We start from the raw sequence: 16,869 nt of genomic DNA, 5'->3' as shown, positions 1-16,869 counted from the left end.
CTCTTTATTGTTAATGGTGTTTAATGTTTGTGTTGTCGGCTGCAGAGCAAGGGACGACGTGCAGAGAATTAGTGTTGTAGTACTGGAGTCCTTGACTCGTTTCGAGTCCGGTCTTGAGTCCACATCAGCCCTTTAATGACTATAGTATTACAATTGTATTTTGTATATCCAATGTATTTGTATTTATGTATAAATAGAAGTAAACTAAATGCATTTGAAATTAAAACTAAATGCAGAAGGAGGAGAGGACACTGGAGCAGCTACTTTATCGGAGGGACTGACTGTATGTGCAATATGATATGATATGATTGTCTTTGTTGCCATAATCTGCTAGGGACAGTCACATCATACATCCACTGTTTTTACTGTATATATTTATATGTGTGTGTGTGTGTGTGTGTGTGTGTGTGTGTGTGTGTGTGTGTGTGTGTGTGTAATAAACTCCAGAATGTATGTGAATACGTCGTTGTGTTGGCATATGTTCTCTGCGACTGTGCCTTGATAGAACCTCAGCTACCACCCCTTTGTTTTAGAGGAAGACTTCTAGAGACCTTGTAGAATCTACAACAGGGGTCCTCAACTAGAAATGATGAAGGTCCACAAATATTTTTTTGAATAAGACCGAGGTCCGGTCCCATGCGCGGCGTCCATCGGAGAGCAGGGCTCTATGCCCGTTTAGTATGGTCAAGCCAAGCTTATACAAATCAGATCGCCTTCCACCCAACCAATAATGGGGTGGAACAGGCCCGGAGTGGAACTCCAAATCAGGCCGGGAGTTATACGCCCTGGCAGGCCACACTGCGCGCGCACATAGCGCGCGCCAGAATTTTGGGGGCCCTTGGGGGACATTTTGGGGGCCTTTGCAGCAATTTCACATGAGAAATGTACCATCTGATGTTATTTATATTATATTATTTATTTATTTTTTGGGTGGTCCGCAAAGAGGTGGTCCGCGGTCCGGTCGCGGACCGCGGTCCGCCAGTTGAGTACCCCTGATCTACAAGGTCTCTAGAAGTCTTCCTCTAAAACCAACCATTTGGGTGAAATGACCATCTACAATGTAGATGGTCAGGTCACCCAAATCATTGCCCCCTGTCTGGCCTGTCTATCTCTTGAGTCTGAGTCTGAGTCTAAACGTCACAGCAGCACCCATGTGCCTGGAGCCCACCTTGTGCAAGCAAAGCATCCCCTTTCAGTTTTCACATTGGCCTATTATAGCGCCACCAGGAGGCCACAATGCCTGACCTGGCAGAGGTTTTAATGCGTACAGATACACACACACACACACACACACACACACACACACACACTCTCTCTCTCTCTCTCTCTCTCTCTCTCTCTCTCTATCTCACACACAAACACACACACACACACACACACACACACACACTTTGAGTTTTAACTCCCAACATTTCCACCGCTCGCTCTGCAGCGGCTCAAGCGCTCTGCTTTCTAGACACGGCTGCAACCACAGCCCGTGGCTTTCAATCGCCGCCTAGGCCCGGCTCTTCAAAGTGGATGAACACACTGACTTCTATGCATTTTGACTTCATATAGGCCCACGCTATAGAAACACCAGATGTAGCAAAATGCACGAATTCATTAAATGTTACTACCTCTGTGCGTTCAACGATTAACGCCGGTTCGGTCATCTTCTGTAGACAACAATGCGAGGGCTCGGGCCGCCGGCGTGCAGCCTGGGCATTGCACCCCTATGATTGCACCCTAGGCTGCAATGCCAGCCGGACAGCGTGTCGCGGGTTCGAATCCCGATCCCGACGAGCTTTGCTGCATTTAACTCCCCATTTCTTCTCAGTCTACTGTCCGAATCCTATCTATAATAGGCATAAAAGCCCCCAAATATATATATATATATAAAGACAATGCGTGTGGACCTGGGGGAGGGGCCTACCGAACGTAACCAATCGGCGCCAAGAACATGTAGCCATGCTATGCATACGTTGTATCAGCACCAGAGTCCAGAGATGAGGATACATCATGAAGTGATGCTTAATAATAGTAAGTTAATAGTTTAGCTTAATTGAACAGTATTAAAATTTACATAGATTACATAAAAATAAATAAATGCATGAAAAACATATATGTACTAGATAGATAAAGCAGACAGGAGGACAAGTGTTTCATAAATATATCCAAAGGTAGTTTATTAACTTGTTGATATATCCATTTACAACAATAAACGTAATCATGTTTACAGCACAGCTCACATTATGGACATTTCATGCAAGTTAGAGAGAAAGGCAGAATGATACAGAAATACATTGTTGAAAGGAAAGCAATACAACTCCGTCAATATACATTTGAATGCTTTAAGAAATATTTTCTTCTGTTTCAACACATGACTTTGCTCATAATCATTGGCAAATGTGAATTTATCTGCAAAGACACAATCTTTACACACACACACACATACACACACACACACACACACACACACACACACACACACACACACACACACACACACACACACACACACACAACTACCTATCCCCCAGATTCTGTTTCTGTAGACTGAGTGATGTGAAGCTGGCCAATAAATCAGTCACCTCATCTACCTGAAAAGGAAAAGTAACTTGGTGTTAAAATACACATATTTAAATACATATATTTGGACTTGTATCATATCATCACCGTCAGGCAGAAGCTTTGTATCCTCAATTCCCCATATTCAATAGTTTTTTGTTTTTGTTCTTCATGAATTAATCTAAATCAATCTACAAGCTGACAATGTGTCACATCGTTATGCTTGTAGATCTGCTACCAAAGTAGCGTGCCCCAGCCAGTGTGATTTCTGGTCTAGAGGGGCGGATCCGGTGGATCCTATTGGTTCACTGGTCTTTCCATTTCCTGAAGAGTAACAAGGAAGCTCTTAGAAGGAAGTGAAGTGGTCACGTGACTGGGCTGCGCCATGACACTTTCATGGACACTTTCACGGGAGCCAAACTACACCCGGAAGTTCGGCAGAATGCACTGGAGTCAATGAGAGCTCAGTGACCAGCTCATGAAGAAACATTATTTATGAATGACTGAGACCTTTTGTAAAGTGATCGCTTCTGGAAAATAAAATAATATATATAACACGTTATTTTAGGCTGTCTTATTTTTTTATGTGCATACTACTTAATGTGATTTATTTTTTCAAAGAGCAGAGAGCAGTCCAGGCAGAAAACTTACTATGTGCTCTTCTATAAATACCTCAATAAAAATAAATAGTTATTAAGTTATTAAACAACCACTCGGAAAAAACGTGTGATATCACTTATGTCTTCTTTCATATTCCTGAACCAATTATATGACAAAGCTCGCAATTGTTCATGTATAATGTTTGTTATGAGCTGGTCCAGCCGGCTCCATTCACTGCCATGTATTCATTGCACTACTGGTGTGAGTTTGGCTCCCATGAAAGTGTCCATGAAAGTGTCATGGCGCAGCCCAGTCACGTGACCACTTCACTTCCTTCTAAGAGCTTCCTTGAAGAGTAACGGGGACATACAAGGTTTCCGCCAACAGTGACAATGTGTGTTGATGTGAGTGTCTACGTACCTGTTCTTTGGTGCGTGTGTGTTGAAGCTGTGTGGAGATGTGGTCCAGTCTCTCTCTGGCTTCACTCTGTCCCATGAGGTTCAGGTATTCCCTCAGCATTTGAATAATCTGTAACAGAGGACAGACAGGAATTTTTAGCAAAGTTCCCAGTGTCAGACATCAACATGTGCTCATTTTCCTTATAGTGGATTCCCTTTGTTGTCTCCGTCCGGCCGAAAGGCATGGCAGAGACTATGTTTTGCACCCTGTCCATCCGTCTGAACAGGTAATCTCCGGCATCGTTAGCCCTATCGCAGCGAAACTGTGCACACACACTTCCTGGATGCCAGAGCATCATCAAGTGATGATAGTCAAGTGATCAAGACAGATCAAACAGATCTTTTTTATTCGCTTTTTCCATCGTGTAACCATGGTAACCATGGTTTCCATGCGTTGTTTGGTCGTATTGCAGTTGTGCATGTCGCAAAACCGAGGGCGAGGCTTGATTTCATAGGGCGTGCCAGATTGATTTCAGCCGTCACATTTATCACTGCTAGGAATTAAATTAAGGAAGGATCAGCTGTTTGCGATCGCTTTATAAATGCCGTGGCGACGTGAGTGTACTACAAAACCTACAAAAAAAACTATTAGGGCAGATTTGACACTTAATTGATAAATGAGGGCCAATGTGATTTGTGTGTCTTGTCCAGTCTGACTTAACAAATGGAGGTGTATGTAACTTGTGCCAGGATAATTATTTAGTTATGATTTACCTTCTGCCTTCTATTACTTCTGTATATTAAGAGCTAGCACAAACCCACTTCCCAAATCCATCAATAAATCAATATACCTCCTCATCAAAAAAGTAGAGAATGGTAGACACAAAGAATATCAGAATTCAGGGTCGTTTTAGAAGAATGCTTAATATTGTAATATTAAATAGCTGATCTATAAGCTTGTGATCCAAAGTGTTGAGCTTGTAGATCTGCCATTATCGGCACACAACACTAACGTGCAGAGGCATATATATCCGGCTTAACTAATGTTACCTGTGTAACTTCCCCTCTAAGGGTTTCTAAGCTCTGCGAGTCTCCCTCCTGCAGGATGTTAAGCTTGGAGCGGGCCAGGTGTAGTGGGGTCCTCCCGGCTCGATCCAGGGCGTCCACGCGTGCTCCTGCACAGTAACATTACATCAAGGATATAAATATAATATATTGTCACTGTACAGACAACTGTAAATATTAAATAATTATAATACATATCCATTATCCAACATTCTCACCTCCTCTCAGCAACGTGGTGATTACAGGCACATGGTTGGTACAGGCCGCTTCAGACACATAGACAGAAAGGAATGTTAACACAATGGTCACCTCGTTGATGTATCAAACGAATGAACAAGCAAGGATTAGTTATTAGCTCACACTCGGACAAAGGGGGAAAAAGTATTTTTTTCCCTCTAATGTTGCATTTGTGTGCATAATGTGCTTTCATTGTATGAAGTAATTAGCTTTAAAATGGTAACTGGTGCATTTATATAGCACCTTTATCCAAGGCGCTTTACATAGTGCATCAATTAACCCATTCACACACTCATATTCATACACCGATGGCAGCAGAAACCATGCAAGGCACCAACCAGCACATCAGGAGCAATTAGGGGTTCAGTGTCTTGCTCAAGGACACTTCGACACCAACTCTGGGGGAGCCCGGGTTCAAACAGGCAACCTTGAGGTTACCATCCAGCCACTCTACCCCTGAGCCACCGCCGCCCCTTAATTCATTTCACATCCATCAATTAGCTTTCATTTGTACACTCAGAATTACAGATCCATAAGGGTCCATTTGATTCTCATTTCTATCAATCACTTAGTTGGGGCACACCCCACAGACTCCCCTCAAGCAAACCTGGGGGTCCCTGGACATAGTGTCATAGAATGAACAGGTGTTTTCTTATAGCGGTTGTGTAAATAAAAGTGTTGTGATATTCATGGCTGAGCTCCATTCCACACAGAGTCATGAGTTGTTGTTCTGATGATCTGTCCTACCCAGGTGGAGAGGGGTGTTTCCCAAACCATCTCGCTGGTTGGGGTCGGCACCGTGGCTCAGCAGCAGTTGCACTAGAAGACCAACAAAACAGGACAGAGATCAGTTGTTACACTTTACCTAATGCTAGTAAACAACAACAGTAGTAGTAGTAGAAGTAAACAGAAAGCCAATGCTAAGAACTGGAGGGGGTAGAGACATTGATTGATGTTGAGCAGATTTCGAGTCAAGACAATATTTTTGGAAATGCGCTCTGCCTCTTTTGCCCTCACTCTCCACACAGAATGTTTACCTGGATGTGAACCTCGCATCAGCAAAGCATGCTCAATCATGATTGGTCAATACTACTCAGATTGCAAACTAACTACAAACGGAAACAAGAACATTTCCAACCCCAAAAATATTGTCCCTTGCCTAATGTTTTTTATAGAGATTAGTTCACAATACTAAGAGCAAAGTTAATCATCCATTTTCCAGGTTAATCGAGAAGACCTACCTATGCTCTCATTTCCATTGCAGGAAGAAAAGTGGAGGGCTGTTCTTCCCTTGTCATCTGCAGCACAGGGGTCAATTTTGTCTTGTAGAAGCTTTCGCACTGCAAGAGCAACATTTTAATATAATTCATATATAAATTAAAATGTATTGTTTTGTAAAACACAAGAGTTCTATTGTTTCACAGCGTCTTTACATTGACTTAGCCTGCACTGCAGTTAAATCTCGTACCTGTATCGATGTCGTTGCCATTGGCTGCCTCTCTGAGTCTTTTCATAGCTGTAGGGGTGAGATATGCAGTCAATTGAATTAATTGTCTACAAAACATAACTTAACCACCACCCTATTTTTTTAAACTTTGTTTTATGATTGTCAGGTGGCAATAGCCAGTCTACAAGCTCAGAAGCATCACAATACAATGTGTAATTGTGAGCTTGTAGGTGTTCTCTTTTCACTACTTTAGTTATATGTTTTTGAAACATTTTGACAAAATAGCCAGTTCATATCGGAACAAATGGCACACTTTTACAGAAATGTCTTTCATTGTTTAGTACAGACAGGTATTTATAAGATAGACTGATAGACCAATTTATTCATGTATCAAGGGATTGTAATTTTCTTTTAAGGGTTGTTAATGACTAACTATACAGATTGCATTGCAACGCATTATTAATTCGAAGTGTATATTTGTATGTCTAATGTTTTGATGAATTGAACAAGGTGGACCCTCTTGTAAACAAGTGTAATGCTTTATTGGGTAGTCCACTCACAGTTAACAGTCTTTGTATTGAGTTGTGCTTGAATTGTACTGTAATTCTGCAAACTGTTAATAAATATTTCAATCAATCAATCAAGGATCCTTCCTTTACCATAAATATCTTGATAAGGGCAAGAGCCCTGGTTCCGTACAGCTCTGCCATGCCTCCTGGCTCTGTTCCCTGTCATCTTCCCCAGTTTGCTGGGTACACCAGCGCCCGGTTCAGGTCGACTTGTTGGTTCCCATAATAAATGCAGGTATCGAAGTTCTTGATCGGCCGTCTTCCCGGTTCGACCGAGTATAACGTTCCCCTCCCCAATTCCACTTATCCCGAACCCGACCGTGGCGGTGGCCCCATCACTTCTCTCCTCGTTGCTGCTGTTCTGCTGCTCGGGTTCATTCGGGGTTTCGGTCTCCACCATGTATTCCCCCTCGGAGCTAGAGCGGTCGTTATCTGAAGCGGTTCCAACAATTGGGCTCCACCCGTCCATATTAATACCGAAACATATGTAGGCTGTTTTCAGACTTTAGACGGCTGTATTTGCATATGGTTCCTGCTCTTGCTTCGTCCACAAGGAAACAAACCCGTAAATGGTGTCCACAGTTGTAACTTCGAAGCTAGTGTCCACTGTCTGCTGCATGGCATGTAAACAGACACAGCTGTCTTCCCGCACTGTTTACCTACTTTTACCTTCCTCCGAGATGTATTTTATCCATTTGATCTCGAACCAAAATGTCCCCTATTTTCCATTTCATCGACTGAAATGAGTAAAAGGCACACCCATTGTACGATCAACAACCTCCAACAATAACGACGACCAATCAGACATCATGTTGTTCATTCATTCTGATCCAATAGCATCAGCGCAACCAGGCAACCAATCAGATGGGCCTTTTGCTGGGCGCACTGTGTATATTGTAAATACTATAGGAAATTCCATTGGCCATACAGTAATTACTAATTAACACACAATCTGGCATCTTTCTTTAATGTCTGCTTGAACAGAAAAAGTCATAAAATTCTATATATATATATATTATAAAAAAATAAATAGTGCATAATCAACAGCTTTTCACATAAAGAAATCCCACCCATCCACCTATATAATATACATAAACATTCAAATGTATGCTGTCATGTTAAAAAAAAAAAAAAGGTAAACTTTAACATATACAAAATATTTCATTAGTAATAACCTTTGAACTTTCATGGGCCATGGCAGCTATCTTACGGTGGTTTCACAAACAACTTATTTGGCATTATGAGGTGAGTTAACGTGCACATCAGAGGTAGAGTCCAATGGACATAAAAAAGGTCACCCACTGGCATAGTACACTATGTTAAGAGTTAAGACTTTGTTGTCAGCAGTCAGAAATCAAGTTTCAGTCCTGAAGAGACAGAGGCTCCAGCTCGCGTCAGGAAATGGGGGAATGAGGGGTCAGCCTTGGAGAATTGGGATTCCTGCTGTGCAGACATCAGTCCAGCATCACGGGCATGCTGCCACAGCTGTCTGGTGCCGACAACACCCTGCTTCTTCAGATATCCTTGCCGGCAAAACAGAGGTGGCTTGTGATGGGTCAGTGACAGGCGGAAACATGTCTCTAAGGGTTGCAGAGAAAAACAGGAATGATTTACGTCAATATTTCTGTCCAGAGTAATAATGTACGCGTAGGTTGACCAACAGTCACATGGATGAAGAAATCTTTATTTTATTTGGGTAGTCCCCAGGTATTATATCTTTTCTGATTCTCGAACAATGTACATATGCAAGTCATTGTGGCAGATGCGTATGTCGTATACATCATCTAAATAAATTGAAATGTTTAATGTGCATGAAATTGTGAACATAGAAACAAGCAGTGTATCAAAAGGGCATGTCTGGACATCCAGTCTAGGTGATGTGACATCCAGGTGATGCGCTGCGCTACCTGCATAGAAGGCCCTGAGGTCGGTGTGGACACAGTGTTCCAGAAAGCGTCGCAGTGGCTGGCTGTGAGAGATGGGACCATCCCACTCTGTCAGGAAGTCCTCAATCATGTGGTGCACTGCCTTGGGCCGTGGCAATGGCCAACCAGGGGGTCGGTGCCTCATGTCATTCTCTGTTGGAATAAATACATATTCAGATTCAGAAGTATATTGGTACTAGTAACGACAGAGGATTCAGAGGATTCACTGGATAAAACTAAAGTGAGCAAATTGGTTTAGTGATGTATCGTACATTTTAAAAATATGATGAATTCTTATTTATAAAAATGTTTATAGAATTAATGAATATTTTTTTGTCTGATGCATTATTAACCAATGAATGTTTTTGATGGGAGCATTATTAAGCCCTATCAAGATGTCTGTGCTTTGTCACACGACTATATTGCACATCAAAAATAGCAGACTGGCAAGCTCACAACACATCACATTGTGAGCTTGCAGGTCTGGTATATCCAGCGTGTGACACCATCAAGCAACAAATAGGCTGATCTAGGTTCAGATAACTGCAGCACAACTAGGCAGCAGGCTGTTGGGATCAATGTAAGCTCATAAAAAAACTATAATTTTAATGGTTGTAAACTATTGCAATGTTGTGTTACATTAACCAAATACTACTAATAATAGAATAACATAGCATTTCCCAGCCGGCTACAGTGGCCGGTGAGGATTTTGAGGGGCGCTAGCACCTCCTATGCCCAGCTTTCCGCGTTTGTGTAAACACAAACATTGGCTTGTGATTGGCTGATCACCCCATAGCGATGATTTGATTGGCTGAGCAAAGTACATAACATTGAAGTTAAAAGTGAGGACAGAAAAGTGAAGACGGAAAAGTGAGGACGCAAATTGTGGTTGGCCAGAATGAGATGATGTATGATGATAAGAGCGCCCTTCACTTCTTCAATACAGACAGATGGAAACCTTGGCTTATATTGACTGTGAGTATTAATATTGACTTGTATTGAACTGTACTTTCCTGTGATTTACAAGCTTAATAAACTATTAAATTCGATCAATCAATCATACATACCAGTAGGAAGGCTGTCATAGTGGTACAATACAGGGTGCAGGAAGTTGGACCTCCATGCTCTGGTCCACTCTGACTCTGCTCTCCCCGGCCCCAGAAAGTCTGTGCGGTTCAGCCCATACTGCATGACCAGAACCAGCAACCCATGCCTGGACACCTTGTGTCCAGAGAGAGTTGAGAACTGAGGCAGGGCTTGTAAGGGGAACTCCTCCAAGTACTCACAGTGAGAGCTGAGGGGCGAGGAGAGGTGGAATAGTCAAAACATGTCATGGAACAAGGCAAAGAATTGCAGGACAATCCATAATCCCCCACAGGGTGAAGCTGTGATTGAGTTTAAAAACTCAGTCTGTGGCCACGTTTACATGCAGGCTGATCATTCCGAATAAATACTTCGGAATAAAATACTTCGGAAGTATTTTTTTTTTTGCTGCAAGTTTACATGGGATATAAGACATGATACATGTTAATTCACATGAAACTACGCCATCTGTTGGACACATAAAATATAGGCAGTTCATTCACTGTGACTGTATAACAATACAAACTTTACAGACGAAAGACGATACTTTGAAATCCCATCATTTAATTCCGCAGTATCTTTGAGGCTGCTGGTTGGATAGGGGCGGCCATATATGTTTACCGTCTTTTTTCCCCCACCTGCTGCGGCTCCCCTTCTCCGCTGGGAAGGTGATTATCTCGTTTTTATTTGTACTTTATTATCTACAGCACGGCCAGGGCACGCAACACACTGATTATTATTGTATCAAGGATCGCTCGTTATTTTTGAGAGAGAGAGAGACTGTTGAACACACACACACACACAGATCAGGGGGATCATCATCTGCTGCTGCTCCACGTTTTTTTGTGTGGATTTCGGATCTGCAAAATGCACGAAATAACACGCTCTGTGCAAACTCCTCGGCGAGCCCTGGATATGAGCGCCTTGGAGTTGGAGCGCCTTGGAAATGAGCATGCTCAGAAAGACCAGAATGAACTTACATCCGAAGCAGTGTATACATGAGTCCAATTTTCTTTCAATCACATTGAACATCGGAATAATCCAGCCAGTGACATCGAAATGGTTTTTAAATCGCATCGAGCATTTTCATTCAGATTTAAGTTTTTGTAGGTGTTTACATGACAATGTTTAATAGGATTTAACTTCTATTCGGAATTAAAAAGTTGAAAGACCTCATGTAAACGTGGCCAGTGTGACCTCTTTTGGTACATAGAGAAAAATAAATGAACGCTCACACACTGAGGGCCAATTGTGTTCGTATAGACGCTCCGACAAAGCCGGATGCACCGCGGTGGAGGAACTCACAATCTCTGTGGTCGTAGGCAGGCACTTTACCACTGCACCACCCGAGCGCCATGGTAATGATAAGCTACTGGTAATCATTCTTAACCCTCTGTGTGGGTTTATGTGTTAGATTGTGCTTGTTGTAAGTAATATGTCATATAATCTTTTGCTTATTTTTGGCGTTCGTCATGTGGCTTATCACAGTATAGTAGTATAGCCGAGAAGCTAAAACACACCATTTCAATGCCATTTTAGTGGTTTATTTTTTTATGGAGGGATAGAAAGTAGGCTGACAGGAAATGGGGAGAGAGATGGGGGGGTGACATGCAGTAAAGGCCGTCAGGATCGGGAGTCGAACCTGCGGCACACTGCCAGACTGGATTACACTGCCATTTCTTGTTCCAACCATTCACAACATCCATTTACCCTTTAAGAAGTATGACGTCTCCCAACACACCAAACATTTGGTACGGTCCAGAGGCTTCATTGACCCGCTTCAGAATCCACGACTGTAGCCGAGTGGTCAACAGTTTAGTGAAAGGCCACATGTTGCTATGGTAACGCTGCTCAAGTACACGATGCACTGCCCGCACTGTGGTAGAACATGGGTGTAGATATGAGCTGTACATCAAATAACACAATCTCTCTCTCTCTCAAGTGAGAGAGAGATAACAGTTACCTTGTCAAATTAAATATACTTCAACATTTTCCGGTAAACAATTGGGGAAATCAAAGGTGTGACCTTTACGTGCAATTACATGGAAAATCAAGCATATGCAAGTATTTCCAGCATCTTTGCAAAACCCTAAATAAAAGTATCTATATGTTGAGGGGTGTTACCTGTGTAACGGAATCCATGGATGAACCCCCCAGCTGATGTACGGTAGTCTCTGGAGTGGGAAGCTGTCCCCAACACAAACAAGCCTGGGGTGCCGCGTCCCTCATACCATGCCGTCACCCCTGGCAACCTGCCTCTGGCTCCCTCGCTGCTGGGTGGGCGGGCAGAGCTTGGGGAGAAAATCATTAGGAAATACGGACATTATCTAAATGAAACAGCCCGGAGATGTTAAGATAGAGGAGAAGCATTTCCAAAGAACAATGTCTTAAAGTCAAGTGTCCAACTTGAGACTATAAAATGTGTCTTTTTTTTGCTTTTAGATTTGGGCCTGAACTTTACACTGACAATGAAGTCAAGACCCAATGTATTAAGCAACACAACATTTGTCTTTCAAAATCGTTCTTTGGAAGCAAAGCTACCTAAACAACTCACAACCTGCTTTTGGGCCCCCTGTCTGCACTGCTTAACACCTTAATTGCCCAGAACGTAGATCTCCGTCTTTTGAATTGATTATGTTGTCTGCCGAGGGCGGAGATTGGCCCAAAGACGGATAATTAATTGTTTGATATCAGTGAGAGATACACTATATTACAGTCTAGGAGTGCCTGTTGTGCAACTATTGACGTAATATCCAGTTTGTGCGTCATCAAAAGTGTTCCCCCTCCATAATAGCGGATGGGAGGAGAAATCTTCTAGCGCTAATAACTCTGAATCTAAATCAATGATTCCAATTGTAATCAAAGATCGTGTTTTTGAAGGCCGATCGCGGTCCCGTCGCTAGTCGCGTTACAGAAATCATGCCTCGGGTGGTCGGCGATCCTTCTGCAGATGTTTCGGTTAGATGCTATGCTATCTGCACAATCAAGATGGAGTCCTGTGTCACCTTGAAATGGGTTCTGAAGCTGCAAATAGCTGGGCACACGATTTACTGGTTCCAACTAATGTCAAACTGAACAGCCGATGCTCTAGGTCCGTCTCTGTGTAATACAGAATTTAACATGTTAAAACTCTCTTAACCTTCATACCCATCAAATATGGTGAAGTTGAAATGGAAGCCCAGGCATCGGATGACGCGGTCATATGGCTGACGCAGGGAGAAGTTATCGTTATGATAAGCTGGCAGGTTGGCTGGCGTCACCCCGGAGCCGTTCCTCTCCTGTGGGCCGTCCAGGAGCTCAGCCAGCGTAAGGTACAACTGCTTCCTCTTCTCCTTCCTGCCAGGCCTCGACTGGCCCTTCTTTCTGCCCGATCTCACCCTTTCATCGTCTCTCCGCTGGACGATGGCGATGTCCTCCAGGCCTCCCTCTGCCAGCCCATCAAGGGACTTGAGCTGGTATGTGTCCAACAGCTCATTGTTCACGGCTCTGAGGGGGAAATAGGTCAATTTGACAAGTCAAAGACGAAAGGCCTGTCAGCAGTGCACACTTCAGTGAGTCCTGTAAGCCCACATGCCTTGTATGCATGTATGTAAGTGTTAAATTGTTCTATTTTTGGGTCGTCACAGCACCACCCATTTTGACCTGAGATCAGATTCTAAAAATGTCTTCTACATCCTGACAGTTTTCTGATGTTTCTATGTCGTTCTTCGATTTTTCAAAAATAGCAGACCTACAAGCTTGTAGCTATGAGCTTGTAGATCTGCTATTTTTCAATAGCTAAAGCACGACATGATGTTAACACCAAAAGGGGTTCCCGCCCAAAATGGGTTAACCCATTTAGGACAGACCAGATTTTACTAAATGTCTTCTATGTCAGTGGTGCTCAGCCTCCAAATATGTTTTTTAACATATTTAAATAATTAGCGTTGTTGTTCCAGGGACCATGAAAACAATAAGAAAGTTTCATGGAACTGTGGCACTAGAATGAACACTGGTTCACCTAAATCAGCAGTCATTCTCTGGGGCTCATGAAAGTGCACAGCAAGTCCGCGGACAGTCCAACAGATGACAGACCAACTGTCTGTGCTCATGATCCTTAAACCTAAGTTTGCATACATGTGTCAGACACCAGGCAGCTACCAACCTGTCAAGCTTTCAGACCAACTATTTTCTGTATGCAACACCAGGCACGTAACTAAGTATAAAATAGGCTTTAGAGTCCCACCACTAAAACCATTCAATTCATACAATTGCATAGTACCTGAGATCTCCCACATAATGTGTTTGCCAGGCCAGTCGAACAGGACTGGGGCTGTAGAGATGGATTCGGCTCGCTCTGCCCAGGATGCTCTGGGCCGTTTCAAATGCAGAGTTTCCTTTGCCCAGAATCAGTACTGCTTGGTCTATGTAGTCCTCAGGATCTGTAGAGATGGACTCATAACCCTCAGCCAGGTCAGAACCAACAAACGGAACCTTCTGTGGATCCCAGAGCCCTGTTGACACCAGGAGGACCCTGGGGGTGAGAAAAAGTGCAGTTATGCAACCTCTTGTTTTTTGTGTGTGTTTTTTTTTCTTTTTCATTTCCCCCACAATTAATTCACTGCAGTTTCTCCGTGTGTACTGGGGTTTCAACCCAGCACAGAAGTGATGTGTGTATTTTACTATAGTTTCGGTGTGTAGAAAACCCACATGCCTCCTCTGATATATATGGACTGACCAGCTGTTAATTTTCACCTAACAGCAAGAATTTACATCAGCGGAGCATAATGGACACAGCTAGTCCCCCACCCAGACCAGCCAGCAGGGGTCACTATTAATACAGCAACAAGAACACACCAGTAATCTCAAGCCAAAGGCATGCTGCCATACTGTATTTGACCACATACATAGATAAGATACCTAAAATAAATCACACCCATGTAAAGTGACCTCTTATCATCGTACATCATCTAATTCCGGCCAATCAGAATTTGTGTCCTCGCCTTCATCTACAAGGTTTGTGTTACGCAATGTTTGTGTTTACACAAACACTCAAAATTGGTCATTCATTGTCAATGCCATGACAACTTTGTGTTAGTGTAAGTTTGTGTTTACACACACACACACACACACACACACCAAAAGCTGGAATAAAGTAGAATCTGCACACTGGATCTGGCTACATGGGTGACATTTCGAGCTACCATGCTCTTCCTCAGACTGAGGTCATGTTGTGAGCTTGCATATCTGCTATCGGCCAAATACATATGAATTTGGTTGTTCTTCACACGAAAATGTTCGAGAACCATTTCTCTATTAAACGGTTTAATTTGGACATGCTAAATACCTGCATGTGTAGTCCAGGCCACGCTGATCAGTAAGTGTGTACATCCTGCCTCTAGGTGACAGCGATGCTCTGACCTTGCCAATGTCCACTCCGTAGTGGACCCTCAGCCCCAGCTCTTTCTCAAACATGGCCAGGTAGCGGAGGAAGGCGTCTGCCGACGGATACAGCTCCTGGCTCACTCGTTGTAGGAGGAGGTCAGGCCTGTCACTCAGCAGCGAGTTCCAGTCGTGACGCAGGTTGAACTCTCTGTTCCGTCTCCCCGTGTAGATCTTGTTGATACTGATGAGCTTCCTGTGTCTGGGATATCTTTGTACAAATCAACAGAATACAATATAAGCACTCAAACGATCTGTGTCAGATAGCACTTAGTTGACATCATTGAACCATTGATATCCCTCATTGTGTTTTATTCATTACTTCTTGTATAATTGTGTAAAATGCATTATTATTATTAGCACATGCACAACCTGAAACTAATATTAAACACGGTACCTATAGAGCCGACTCGGATTAATTAACTATTAGTTTACTATATGTATGTATAGAAGGTTTAGGTCGTTACTACACACTCACTACTGGCAGTGGCAAGCATCAGACTTTTGGATAACACTAACCTGATCTCACATGCTAATTGTTCCTATTCACAACATTACATTATATGATATGTTGTTTTGACACCTACATTTTGAAGAAGCTGCCCGGTTCAGAGTTTCTCTCCAATATGATATAATCTCTTTGAGCCTTGGACAGAAAATGTCCCATCTGCAGACCAGCTGGCCCTGCTCCAAGGACACAGTAGTCATAGTGATGCGTGCTGTTGTGTTGGTTTGAAGAACAGTGGACCAGGCCAAGGATGACCAGAAGATGGAAGAGAAGGAAGCCTGAATCCATAACCTGTAATAACATGACGAGGGACAAGATAGTGATGAGAGTGGGTGTGGGACATTTGAATCTATTATACAATTCAAGGACACCAAAGCCATCTTCAATCTCTTGTTAATTAATCTGCACAACCGAACAGTATTTCTCATGCTGCATAATGCTTATACATTTTCTTATGACTTGTGCTGTATTTACTGTATTTGGCAGCCAATGGCGAAGCGTTTCATATTTTTACCTGCCGACTTGAGCTATATGGTGGGTTGAACAGTTACAGTAAAAAACTGGCCTAATCAGTCGGTATGCTATAGACTCGACCGTACTGTAGATGATTCATGCCCGCATTATGGCTTCAAACCCAATAACCACAGGACAAAGCCACCTATCACCGTACAGTACAGAACTATACAATGCAGTTGAATGTGGTGTGGTGTAATACGTAACAACAGCAAGTCCAAACTGCGTGGATCAAACTAATTAAACTCCTGGTCCGACATGAAACATGTTTGAGGATGAAACCAGATGTGTAGTGCGTATACAAGTTTAAAAAAAGAAACTACCTTTTACTGCAGTCGACCCCTCTCCCCCAAAATCCAGTGGTTTAGCATTTGGCTGTGGAAGACATGTCGTCAGAGAAGAGAATCTACATGTTGGCAATTACTTGCATTTCATAATGCTAAACGATGATCCCCTCCATAGAGTTATAATGTCCCCCTCAGCCACCAGCAGCAGACCAGCAGAGCCATTTCCCCCTGGCCCCGAGGAACACCAATGAAATGCTGGATATTAAAAG

General features: G+C 42.9%; 3 protein-coding genes across 4 annotated transcripts in view; all 3 read right to left on the bottom strand.

Annotated features, from left to right (window-relative positions):
- LOC310868610 (uncharacterized protein) overlaps positions 1-1,816 on the bottom strand; it is a 53,998-nt gene extending 52,182 nt beyond the window's left edge. The window contains exon 1 of the mRNA XM_083779066.1: positions 1,617-1,816. Coding sequence (XP_083635192.1) covers positions 1,617-1,652 — 36 coding nt within the window. The 5' untranslated portion in view covers positions 1,653-1,816. The remainder of the gene's footprint in view (positions 1-1,616) is intronic.
- A 367-nt stretch (positions 1,817-2,183) lies between these two features.
- ankrd54 (ankyrin repeat domain 54) lies at positions 2,184-7,584 on the bottom strand. Of its 2 annotated transcripts, XR_014570140.1 has the most exons (9): positions 6,954-7,584; positions 6,316-6,363; positions 6,089-6,187; positions 5,595-5,666; positions 4,829-4,876; positions 4,596-4,720; positions 3,568-3,675; positions 2,453-2,579; positions 2,184-2,412 (listed from the first exon to the last, which is right to left on the bottom strand). XR_014570140.1 is itself a non-coding variant. In XM_083779839.1 (8 exons), the coding sequence occupies exons 1-8, from the start codon at positions 7,330-7,332 to the stop codon at positions 2,505-2,507; spliced, it is 954 nt and encodes a 317-aa protein (XP_083635965.1). In that variant the 5' UTR covers positions 7,333-7,584; the 3' UTR covers positions 2,184-2,504. The 2 variants fall into 2 exon arrangements, 1 of the variants encoding a protein (XP_083635965.1); XM_083779839.1 differs by having other exon boundaries at positions 2,184-2,579.
- A 228-nt stretch (positions 7,585-7,812) lies between these two features.
- foxred2 (FAD-dependent oxidoreductase domain containing 2) lies at positions 7,813-16,812 on the bottom strand. Its single transcript, XM_083779615.1, has 10 exons — positions 16,637-16,812; positions 15,880-16,091; positions 15,198-15,503; positions 14,133-14,384; positions 13,019-13,357; positions 11,996-12,162; positions 11,582-11,747; positions 9,856-10,082; positions 8,771-8,941; positions 7,813-8,443 (listed from the first exon to the last, which is right to left on the bottom strand). The coding sequence occupies exons 2-10, from the start codon at positions 16,086-16,088 to the stop codon at positions 8,211-8,213; spliced, it is 2,070 nt and encodes a 689-aa protein (XP_083635741.1). The 5' UTR covers positions 16,089-16,091; positions 16,637-16,812; the 3' UTR covers positions 7,813-8,210.
- Positions 16,813-16,869: the final 57 nt, after the last annotated feature.

The sequence above is a fragment of the Protomyctophum parallelum genome (genome assembly GCF_964188405.1).
Source record: "Protomyctophum parallelum genome assembly, chromosome: 13".
Taxonomy (NCBI): domain Eukaryota; kingdom Metazoa; phylum Chordata; class Actinopteri; order Myctophiformes; family Myctophidae; genus Protomyctophum; species Protomyctophum parallelum.
Note: the sequence above shows the minus strand (reverse complement) of the source record. Positions and strands in the feature narration are given on the sequence as shown.